This window comes from Mchenga conophoros, linkage group LG3 (assembly GCF_057382185.1).
Source record: "Mchenga conophoros isolate Kocher_MC1m ecotype Shallow Benthic linkage group LG3, M_conophoros_male_GT1.1, whole genome shotgun sequence".
Classification (NCBI taxonomy): domain Eukaryota; kingdom Metazoa; phylum Chordata; class Actinopteri; order Cichliformes; family Cichlidae; genus Mchenga; species Mchenga conophoros.
Window position 1 is genome coordinate 25,825,166 of NC_140528.1, and position 12,464 is coordinate 25,837,629.

General features: G+C 38.6%; 1 protein-coding gene across 1 annotated transcript in view; it reads right to left on the reverse strand.

Annotated features, from left to right (window-relative positions):
• Positions 1-629: 629 nt before the first annotated feature.
• The window catches only part of LOC146577872 (Fc receptor-like protein 5), a 32,721-nt gene continuing 20,886 nt past the window's right edge, over positions 630-12,464 (reverse strand). The window contains exons 5-11 of the mRNA XM_085268486.1: positions 8,851-9,117; positions 2,182-2,457; positions 2,000-2,101; positions 1,901-1,916; positions 1,060-1,127; positions 885-935; positions 630-783 (exon numbers count right to left, since the gene is read on the reverse strand). Of these exons, the coding sequence (XP_085124612.1) occupies positions 749-783; positions 885-935; positions 1,060-1,127; positions 1,901-1,916; positions 2,000-2,101; positions 2,182-2,457; positions 8,851-9,117 (815 nt within the window). The 3' untranslated portion in view covers positions 630-748. The remainder of the gene's footprint in view (positions 784-884; positions 936-1,059; positions 1,128-1,900; positions 1,917-1,999; positions 2,102-2,181; positions 2,458-8,850; positions 9,118-12,464) is intronic.

Consider the following 12,464-nt stretch of genomic DNA (forward strand, 5'->3'; position numbering starts at 1 on the left):
TAAAAAGAAGACAAACTTACATAATTTGTAAAGGTTTACAGAAATTTACATTTTAAACATTATAGTTTTCACTAGTTTTGTTAACAGTGGATTTTAACTAAATAAGCAGTCAAACGGACAGATGTGAGCAAATGCCAGAAAAGTTTTTTTTTTCTTTTTCAATTTATTGTTTCCTCTCAGAGATTCATAAGATAATTCAAACCAGGTCATATGAAACAGACAGGCTTACATGCAACTTTATACATTAAAAATGGTGTTATACCTTCAATGTTACAATGAGCTGTTTGTAATTATCCTCTTAAATCATCCAGTTTAAAAAAAAAAAAATAGTGGTCTTTACAGTGGAAGCTAATCAAAAGCTGTTTTCTTGTATGTGTGTCAGTGTTAAAGGTAAACTTGCACATAAACCACTATATTGGACACTGATGTGTCTCTCCATACCCTACAACCCACTGGTTGTTTAATGTACTATAGATGTATGACGTGTTACATTGTAATTATTGTTTTTTAACCCCTTCATGCATGAATTATGACAACCTCATTTAAGATTTGTTTCTTAAGTATTTTTATGCATCTTTTCATGCCTAAAGATGCATAAAAATACATAAGAAACAAATCCTGATTGAGGTTGTCATAATTCGTGCATGAAGGGGTTAAATAGGATGATTTGATATAATAATTGATAAAATAATTATATTTAAAATGAGGCACCCAAAAAATACCACAGACATGCAGAACTGCAGCTCGTCTAGTCTGATTTGATGCACTGTATTTGTGATCCACCTGAAATACAGTAAGAATAGTTTAAGAATAGTTTAAGAATGTCACAAATGAAATCCCAGAGTTCCCATTTATTACTTTGATGGCTCATCATTGTACTGTACTTGGTCCAGCATCTTCAGATCCTCTAACTGTCTCATAAACACAACGATCACCTGCAAGTTAATAACAGTTCAGTCAAAGTCACAATAATTAACATCTCCAAATGATCTAACATTGAATAATTCCTGAAGAATATAATATGACTGATGAAAGCAAGTAAACAGTGTTAGACCTGACCGTGGGAAAGAGCCGAGTACACATGCTGTTGATTTTCTTCCTGGATGATTGTTTCAGACTGTGTGAGCCTGAAATAATTAAAATATTTTTTATTAGTAGAATAAAAGTAGTTTTTAAATTCCTGCTGTTAATGAGTTTCAGCAACTGTAACGTCTGTGTTGGAGACGGTGTGGAGCGTGGGCCCACATGCAAACATAAGGCCGAGCTGCATTGAAAAACAATACAGAAACCTGAAACACAAAACCTTGAACTGGGAAAGAGAGACCTGAAAAAAACAAAAACAAAAAAACTGGGACTTGGGAGGTAAGAAGAAAGAGGAGAACAGAGGACTAAATAGACACAGATAATTCAATTCAATTTTTCAATTCAATTTTATTTATATAGCGCCAAATCACAACATAAGTCACCTCAAGGCGCTTCATAGATACAGAGAAAAACCCAACAATCATATGACCCCCTATGAGCAAGCACTTTGGCAACAGTGGGAAGGAAAAACTCCCTTTTAACAGGAAGAAACCTCTGGCAGAACCAGGCTCAGGGAGGGGCGGGGCCATCTGCTGCGACCGGTTGGGGTGAGGGGATGGGAAACAGGAGGGAACACAGATATGAGAACATAACTGAGTCGATGTGACACATGGTACACAGGAGAGGCACAGCATCAAAGCCTAAAGACTAGAAATCACAATCCTAAAGATAACTTATAGGGAGCTAGAAATACAGACGCCTATACCATGAAACACACAAAATCAAAGAATATGAGCTAAAAAGAAACAAAAAAAAACAAAACAACACACCAGAAACACAAACACCGGGGCCCCAAACCCAGGACCATGATACCAACCTTTTGTGACACAGACCTGTAAAAAACAAAACAGAAAGTATTATGAGATTCGGAGATTAGGAGAACAGTTTTAATAGTAGCATTAACAAGAAATCTTACCCTTTGACTTTATGCAGTAAAGCAGAAAGAGCAACAGTAGAGTGATCAATCCAGTAAACAGCCCAGCAATGAACATGAGAAGAGAAGAAGAACAGCTGTCCTCTGAAATCACAAACAGTAATAATAAATTATATAAACAGAGCAGTTACATGTATTCACAACCTCAGTCACTCTCCACATACCTGTTTCTTTTCTGTGTGAATGATCTTTGCTGCACTTCACTGTGTGAAATGCAGACTTCTCACTGACATGATTGGAAACTGTGCAGGTGACATTGGTCTCTCCATCCTGCTCCCTCATGATGTATTGTTGCCTGGGACCAGTTAGTGTTTGGTTTCCCACAATCCACTTGTAGCTGACATCACCAGTTGTGCTGCACTCCAGCAGAACTTTACATGATTCATTTGAGGGAATCCTGGTAGAACTGATTTTAATGACAGGCTGTTTAGTTATGGGCTCTAATGAGAAAACAGAAGGAGAGAGAGTCTGTGTCAGGTCACATGTTGCATCACAGATTAAAGTAGATGTTTGTTCAGTTCTGCAAATGTATAATATAAAATTAGGCCTACCAATGACAACAAACTTCATTAAATCCAAACAATTATTGTTCACTACTATATCAGCTGGTCACAAAAATACAAAATATAAAATAATATAAAATAGTATTATACAAAATCCTTATTTAACATTAATACATTAAGGTGGCTGAGAATTACATGATTCATCACAAGCCTCCTAGGTAGAATTGATTTTTATGACAGGCTGCTTAGTTATGGGCTCTAATGAGAAAACAGAAGGAGAGAGAGAGTCTGTGTCAGGTCACATTTTGCATCACATATTAAAGTAGATGTTTGTTCAGAGTACTGCAAATCCATTATATAAAATTAGGCCAGTCAATAACAATAAACTTCATTAAATCCAAACAATTATTGTTCATTACTGTGTCATCTGGTCAAATCTAGTTTAAACGTAAAAAAAAAAAAAAAAGCTGAAAAATACACCAAGCTATAAATAATAAAATCTAAAAAACAAAGACAAAAAGATATCATGTTATTATAAAAATCATCAAAAAAGAGAAAAGAAGGAAATAACAATAATACATTTTATTTATAGGCACCTTTAAAGAGCCTCAAGGTCACAGGTACATCAATACAGCAAAATAAAAACATAAAGTATACAATTAAAATCACAACTAATCAAGGTAAATATAGACTAACATCAAGTTATAATGAAGAGTAGTTCTGAACAGGTGGGGTTTGAGACATTATTTAAAAGTAGAATGAAAGTGACTTCCTGATCGTTAGATAATTGGTGATGAAAAACAAATAGTGTAGCTACAGTGGCTTGCAAAAGTATTTGCCCCCCCTTGAACTTTTCCATATTTTTTCACATTACAGCCACAAACATGAATCAATTTTATTGGAGTGCCGCGTGAAAGACCAATACAAAGTGGTGTACACGTGAGAAGTGGAACGAAAATCATACATGATTCCAAACATTTTTTACAAATAAATAACTGAAAAGTGGGGTGTGCGTAATTATTCAGCCCCCTTTGGTCTGAGTGCAGTCAGTTGCCCATAGATATTGGCTGATGAGTGCTAATGACTAAATAGAGTGCACCTGTGTGTAATCTAATGTCAGTACAAAGACAGTTGCTCTGTGACGGCCTCAGAGGTTGTCTAACAGAATATTGGGAGCAACAACACCAAGAAGTCCAAAGAAGTAAGTAAAAAAGTAAGTAAAATTTATTTATATAGAACACACCGGAAAGGTCAGAGATAAAGTTATTGAGAAATTTAAAGCAGGCTTAGGCTACAAAAAGATTTCCCAAGCCTTGAACATCCCACGAGCACTGTTCAAGCCATCATTCAGAAATGAAGGAGTATGGCACAACTGTAAACCTACCAAGACAAGGCCGTCCACCTAAACCACATGTGTCAAAGTCAAGGCCACATCCGGCCTGCGAGATCATTTTATATAGATGTACTATTATTGTTATGCATGGCCCGGCGATATGAGGCGCTAATATTAAACAAACTACAGATCCCATAATGCAGCGCTGCAGCCTCCTTGCTGAACGCTAGGCTAACTGGGAACATTCCGGCGCCAATCAAGTCAAACTTCTGTGTATAGAGATTGACAGACCACGTGACTTTTGCGCATTGCATGCCGGGAACTCGTGGCAAAACAATCCAAGTACCTGCATCAAAAGCAAACATTTGCAGCACTGCAAAACGTTCATTCTCCGGTTCCAATACCTTCTTGCTTTTTCTTTGCTCCCCAAAAAAGGTATGTACAAAACAAAGGAGAACAATGCCGGTCCGTACAAAGACAGACTTAATGAAAAGTCAAAGAAAGATACGAGGAAAAAAATCAAAGGAGTGAAAGTGTTAGATCCTTACGAGCACACAGAGTGGACAAACCACGTTCGCGTGCTGCCCAACTTTCACCACGCTAATTATACGGTTCTTGGAGTGAGTGCATACACTCATGAAGTTTAGTAACTTCAGGTCACTGCAACAAGCCCAGGTACAGTTTACCGACGGATGGGTACGGGACCTTGAAATGCACCGTGTAGAACGAAAGACCATACGTATCATAAGTTTACCAGTCTCACAAATCATCTTCATAAATACACATTCGTTAACCGTTTATTAATGGGAACTTTGAGCTAAACGGTAATTAATTAGTAGTAGAAATAATTTCTGGTACGTGTTACAGAAATGTAGCAGTGACAATGATATTGTATGCTGTAATCGTACTGGGCAATTAGTGATACAAAAAAACTGTTTTATCCTGTGAATAAAAGTATGTTTTTGTCAGTGTACCATAATAACAGAAGCGAAACGCAATATTGTGTCAGGACAATTTACTATTTATGCACAATAAACAAAGGAGCATAGCGTGACAACTTCTGTTCAGCGCCAAACTTGCTTGTAACCTATATCACCAATTATGTTAAGAAAAATGACGTATTAACTACTACAAAACACTAACCTTTGTGGGAATGCTTGGAGCAGACTAACCTGTGAGCTGGAGTGTTCTGGGACATTATATTTGGTCTTTGAATGGCTGCAATCCAGGCCATCCGTCGCGTCTTTGTTACTTCGGAAACACAGCTTGAACAATTTCTCTTCAACGACGTAATCCGATAACAACTGTTCTCTTTACCTTTCGGCTTCCCGTGGCTGTCATGCGACCGGCTATTGCAGTTAACAATACAACAGCTTCTTGCCATTTTTTGTTTCTTTTTATCGCTGTGTAACCGATTTCAATTGAAAGCCTGTGTGCGCTAGTACCTCTTGCCACGACTTCCCAGAATCCTTTGCGGTTTTACCCCTGAATGACGTCACATTTTCAATCTCTATTGCGAAGCTAGCTGCTGACAATGGTGGAGAGAAAAGTTGATTCTGAAAGCAGAGCCTATCAGCGCCAATGGGTGACTGAATATATGTTTACAGACATTGCTGGTAAACCCGTGTGTCTTATTAGTGGAGCTAATGTGGATGTAATTAAGGAATTTAATTTAAGACGGCACTACGAGACAAAACGTCAGGATGAGCTGAAAAACCTAAATGCAGAGCAGAAACTACAGAAAGTAGAAGAGCTAAAGAAGAGTCTGACATTTCAGCAGACGTTTTTCACCAGAGCAAAATCACAAAGTGAAGCTGTTGTGAAAGCAAGTTTTATTGTAGAAGAGTTGCATGATGAAGGTGTGCGATGTCTTGTGTCCAGACAAAACGCAGATTTTGGCAAATGTGAGGCTGAGCAGAAACACGATTGCTGATCGGGTTTGTGAGATGGCCACTGATTTAAGAACACAGTTGTGTGAAAGAAGCAAAAACTTTATTGCATACTCTCTTGCTGTGGATGAAAATACAGACATGATGGATATTGTACAGCTTCATCCGTGGAGAGGAAATATTGAACATTAAATTGTGGGACAACGACAGGAAAATACATTTTTTAAAACTTATGTCAAAGTGTAACCGACATGAAATTGCCCTGGGACAAACTTGTTGGACTTACAACAGATGGAGCGCCGGTGTTGTGCGGTGAAAAAAGTGGACTAGTCAGCAGGATGCGAGTAAAGATGCAGGAGGAGAACTGTACCGGTGAGTTAACAGCATATCACTGCATCACACACCAGGAAACGCTGTGTGGTAAAGTCCTAAAAATGGAGCATGTAATGATCACCGTAACGCAGACCGTAAATTTTATCTGAGCTAAAGGTTTAAATCACCGTCAACTGCAGTCTTTTATGTGGGAAATATATTCAGAGTTTGCTGACATTCCTCATCATACAGAGATCCGTTGGCTGAGTTGGGATAAAAATTCTCAATCGAGTTTTTGAGCTCAGCAAGGAAATCTGTCAGTTCATGGACATGACATGTATGATGCGGTGAAGGCATTTCAAGTGACGCTGTCACAAATGCACCAGTGCGACCTGCCTCACTTTGTTGAACCAAGTCAGCGGACTTTGCTGAACTGCACCTGTGCAGATTCAGATGGAGCTGCGGTGTAATGATACACTCGAGGGAAAGTACGACACTGAATGGCCCGAAGAGTTTATTAGTTCCATTCCTGAAGCAATGCCCAGCTCCGTCTACATGCGGCTCCAACCTTGTGTATGCTTTCATTTACTTTTTCTGGGGTTTTTGGCAGCATGTTCATATTTCTAACTTGCATAATTTTGACAGGATATATTTTTATGAAGAGCAAAATATTTAAAGTTAAAGTTTTTTTTAAAAGTTTATTTAATCTGGAATAATATTCCTGTCTGTTTTTATTCATATTTATGTATAAAATACATTGTTTTAGTGTTCAATAAATCTTTATCTTGTTTGGCCCACGACCTAAAGTGTGCCTTGAGTTTTGACACCCCTGACCTAAACTCACAGGCCGAACAAGGAGAGCGCTGATCAGAAATGCAGCCAAGAGGCCCATGGTGACTCTGGACGAGCTGCAGAGATCCACAGCTCAGGTGGGGGAATCTGTCCATAGGACAACTATTAGTCGTGCACTGCACAAAGTTGGCCTTTATGGAAGAGTGGCAAGAAGAAAGCCATTGCTAACAGAAAACCATAAGAAGTCCCGTTTGCAGTTTGCCACAAGCCATGTGGGGGACACAGCAAACATGTGGAAGAAGGTGCTCTGGTCAGATGAGACCTAAATGGAACTTTTTGGCCAAAATGCTAAACGCTATGTGTGGCGGAAAACTAAGACTGCACATCACTTTGAACACACCATCCCCACTGTCAAATATGGTGGTGGCAGCATCATGCTCTGGGGGTGCTTCTCTTCAGCAGGGACAGGAAGCTGGTCAGAGTTGATGGGAAGATGGATGGAGCCAAATACAGGGCAATCTTGGAAGAAAACCTCTTGGAGTCTGCAAAAGACTTGAGACTGGGGCGGAGGTTCACCTTCCAGCAGGACAACGACCCTAAACATAAAGCCAGGGCAACAATGGGATGGTTTAAAACAAAACATATCCATGTGTTAGAATGGCCCAGTCAAAGTCCAGATCTAAATCCAATCGAGAATCTGTGGCAAGATCTGAAAACTGCTGTTCACAAACGCTGTCCATCTAATTTGATTGAGCTGGAGCTGTTTTGCAAAGAAGAATGGGCAAGGATTTCAGTCTCTAGATGTGCAAAGCTGGCAGAGACATGCCGTAAAAGACTGGCAGCTGGAATTGCAGCAAAAGGTGGTTCTACAGAGTATTGACTCAGGGGGCTGAATAATCACACACACCCCACTTTTCAGTTATTTATTTGTAAAAAATGTTTGGAATCATGTATGATTTTCGTTCCACTTCTCACGTGTACACCACTTTGTATTGGTCTTTCATGTGGAATTCCAATAAAATTGATTCATGTTTGTGGCTGTAATGTGACAAAATGTGGAAAAGTTCAGCCAAATACTTTTGCAAGCCACTGTAAATGAGCTCAGCTTCTGTGTACAGTAATAATCGAATATCACACTAGATTTGACGCCAGGCGACTGTGGAATGGACTGCGCTGCATCACTGACAACAAGAACGAAAACACAGGCAATGTTCAGCCCACCGCATCTCTCACAGACGAGCTTAACAACTTCTACGCTCGTTTTGATGCAGACAACAAAAAGCAGATCCTCTTCCCTCAGGAAGACAGTGAGGCTGTAACTCTAACACTCAAAACAGAAGATGTGAGATGGTCAATCCTCACAAAGCTGTTCCTTGTTACCATCTGACAGGTGTTACAGGAGTCTGTCTGCTCAGACTACAAGACTTAAAAACAGTTTTTACCACCAAGTTTTTACTATTCGACACCTCAACCACAACACTTAAACACACACAACACACTCAACAGGAGACAGAAACTGTCCTACAATTTCACAGGTACATACTACACTCTGCACTGGTCACCTCATTTTTATTAGTATTTTCATAAAAATAAAAACCCTTATTCCATGCAATACTGTACTAACTGCCACTCAAAAATGTTGTACTGCTCAGTTTCACTCCTGCCACTTTATCCCCATCCCAAACTGAAACTGATTTGTCTGTGAGTCCTTAATAAACTGGCCACTCTTTAGGGTGTTTTATTATCTTAATATGCTAGCCTCCTGTTGTAGCTGTCTGCAGGTGACTGGGGGTGCTGAGGATGGTAGCAATAATCACAGTCACAGAGTAGCATTATTTTTGATGTTTTTTCTTGATCATTGCTTCTTGTTAAATATATAGATAGATAGATACACACACACACACACACACACACACACACACACACACACACACACACACACATCTCTCTCTTTCTCTCTCTGTGTGAGTGAATGTATATTTCAAACTAAATGACTGAACTCACTGGTTTTCTCAATGGTGACATCATCACTTCTATCAGTGTAGTAAACTGGGTTTCCTCTTGTTCCTCTGCAGCGGTAGATTCCTCCTTCAGATACTCTGATATCTCTGTTTTGTTGATCTCTGATTTGAACTTCAGAGGTTGTTTGGGTTCGTCTGAACCACTCATATTTCCATCCATCAGAGCTCTGCACAGAGCAGGTCAGTGTCACACTGCCCCCTACTGGTATGATTGTTGTTCCTGCTGTCAGTGTGGCCCTGGGTCTATATGCTGTTGTGATAGAGGAAGAAACACAATGATGCATTAAAATGTCTCTTCCTCATGTTTTGGTTTAGATAACAGAAACATCTTCACTTTAAACTTCATGAAGCTTTTGATGTTTCTTATTTTCCTTTAGAAATGTAATTAAATTTAATTTCATTCATAATTGCTGTTGTTAAAACTCACACACCTGCTAATGATAGATTACAGAGTCTGTCAGTATTGTAACACTGACTTTACTATGAACGAAGTAACAGGTACAGTGATCTTGGTTAAAGTTCAAATTTCAGTGACAAATTTAATTAAATGTTCTCTATTTTATAATTCAGTTGAGTATTTGAACAGGGATCATACATTTGTGCTGTCGGTCACTGAAGACTTACCTAATACAGTTATAGAGACAGTATTACTGTTCTTTATATGATGTGAGCTCACCAAGCTACCAGAGCACTGATATTCACCACTGTCACGTGTAGATATAATTTCTAATCTGAAGTCTTTGTCTGTGTTGTAGGCCACAAATTTTCGACCGTCCTTCTTGATTTCGTAATACCAGTCAGTGTCTTCTCCTTCATTCATGTCACATTTGAAGGTAACAAACTCTCCAATGAAAAAACTGGACCAGCTGGGTTCAATAGTTAACACAGCATCTAGAATCCAACACAACCACAAAGTTAACAAACACTTTTATGCATCTGTGACAGTATGTCACAGATGCATACACAGACACTGTTCATATATTGTTCATATATATATTTTACTATTCAAAACACAAACTGTGTTTATATTCATAAAATTATAAATTAGTGATGAACAATGAAATGAAAACAACAATGTGAAGTGCTTAAGACTGATAACGCAGTTAAGATGAATCTTTACTGAATAAATAAAAAAGAAAGAAACAAGAAAAGTAAAACTTTTCAGTCACCTTGAGCATGTCCAGTGCAGAGTAGCGTACAGAGCACTACAATAAAGAAAGAAATGTCAGACATTATCAAAGTGGTGACACTCAACTATGTGTGTGTAGGTTGTCAATCATACAGATCATGTTAGTGTGTTTGTGTCATACTTGAGTGTCTAAGGAGCTCGGTGAGAAAGTGACTGGACTTCTTTAGGATTCCTGAAGGTGTTTCATGTCTTTTCCAAGAAGCTTCTTCAGTTCTAAAACCAAATGGTGGAGAATCCCAGGTATTTAAACCCTAGTGGTGGAATCCCTTAAGAAGGCCGTTAACTCAATATTGATCCTGTGCCTCATCACATGAGCCAAGGTGTGAATAACAGTGTGGGTCATTGTCACTGGAGGTTTGACTTTTCTTTCTTTTTTTAAAAAATCTTGTCCTATCTGACAAGTCTTTGCAATGTGAAATACGATCTGAATAATTTTCTGTCAAACACAGCTATAAATTTTCTCCAAGCTCCCCTGGTTCATGTTTATTTGTTTATATTTTCTTCATACTTATTAGTTTTATTTCAGCTATAACATTCTATCTATCTATCTATCTATCTATCTATCTATATATTACTGTGGTGTGTGTGTGTGAGTGAGAGTGAGAGGCTGACAAGTCTGGTATGTATGTTTCTGTGTCAAGAAATGTACTTGATAATGAGGGTAGGAAGTCACAATAACACGCAGACAGAGATGGGAGAACTGTGCTATTTTCAGCCCTCAAGACTACCGAAGACCTGAGAGGTTTCAAAATTATTTTGAGGCCTTGCTTCACCCTATTATGTGGCCTTCTGACAACACCTGATGCTAGATGGGAGTACGGATTCAGGCTCCTCGGAAGGGATCTCAAAAATGCATTGTAGGTGGCAGACTGTAAGGGATGCCATGACTAGAGTTTAAATAGCTGCATTCCCCATGTTTTGGTTTTAGAACTGTAAAAACTTCTCGGTTGAGAGGTGAAACATCTCCACAAAACTTCAAGTTGTCTTCTTTCCAAGCTCTGTAGAAACTCAAATATCGTAGACACATGCCCAGAACTGATCAACCCATGGCGGAGAGCAGAGAGAGCATCAAAAGGGTAGAAAACCCAACACTAGAAATTTTATTGTGATAAACCTAACCAAGGAAGGTAAAAATAATCTAAAAAATGGCAAAATAGCTTTTGATAAAAGACTGAAACACCCTGTTAAGTTGAGGCATACAATGATGTGTCTCTCTGGTAAAGTTTCCAGGCTGCCACCCCTCAAGACTTTCTCCATTTGAATGAATGCATAATCAGGGATTGTAACTTCTAGTCCTTTTATTGAATCATAAATAAAACACTTGGAGTTTTACTGGTGTCTACTAAGATTTGTGACATTTTGTATTAAGATGTAAAATTAATATTCAATTAAATTCGCTGATGGAGAAACAAACCTTTCTTAGATAAACTAAAGCAGCTCCACTCTTATCTGAGTCAGTGCACTAAAATCTAATCCAGTCTACAAACAACCATGTTGGTAACAAACATGAGAGTCCTCTGATCACATGACCTGCAATGGTACAAATGACTGATGCTCTGTTCTTCTTACTAAAACATGTTTATGGATCAGTATGAATCAAACAATAGGAGTCAGTGATGTACTCACAGAATAGGCCCAGCTCACAGAGCAAAGTGGCTCCCATCCTCACATCCAGCAGTGACACGTCTGAAAACTTCTACAACTTTCTGTAAAGAGAGAGAGTGAAGCAGCAGCACAGCAGATACCAAAGAACTGAGAAGGAAATAAAGAGTTTTTTTTTACTTCTTCTCTCTGCTTCCTTCCTTTTCAACAGAACTAACACTCTTTAACAAGATCTGACCACAGCATGACGTGTTTATACTCTTTTATATTTATTTCAATTTTCATCTCTCCAGGGTGTATCCCACGTCTCATCCTAAAACAGCTTTGATCGGCTCCGAATCATCTGAGACGCTCAACTTTATAAACAATTAAGAAAATATTTAAAATAAAGTATTTCATTACACTAATGCAGATTTTTTTTAACATGAAAGTGTGGTTTGCTGATAAATTCACCCACATGACGTGAGCAAGCTCAAGCTAAACAGAAATAGTGTCGTTAACCAGAAGTAGGCATGAGGCAAGAGGAAGTCTTTCCCCCTCTCTCAGATTATATCTCTGTTACTTTAAAAGTGCTGCTGTGTTTATGGTGATGTCAGTTGGGCTGAGTTGCTGAGGCTCATGGGTCATGGTTTTGAAATCAAATAAACTTTAAACATGTGACAAAGGTGTAAGTGTGGCATGCTAAACTTCAATGCCACATCAGTGCCAAAGTTTCACACTTTGTACTTTATAATTTACAGAAGAAAAGGAAGAAAATGCAAAAAAAAAGTAAAAGCGCAATGTTGCTTCAGCCGCATTTACACCTC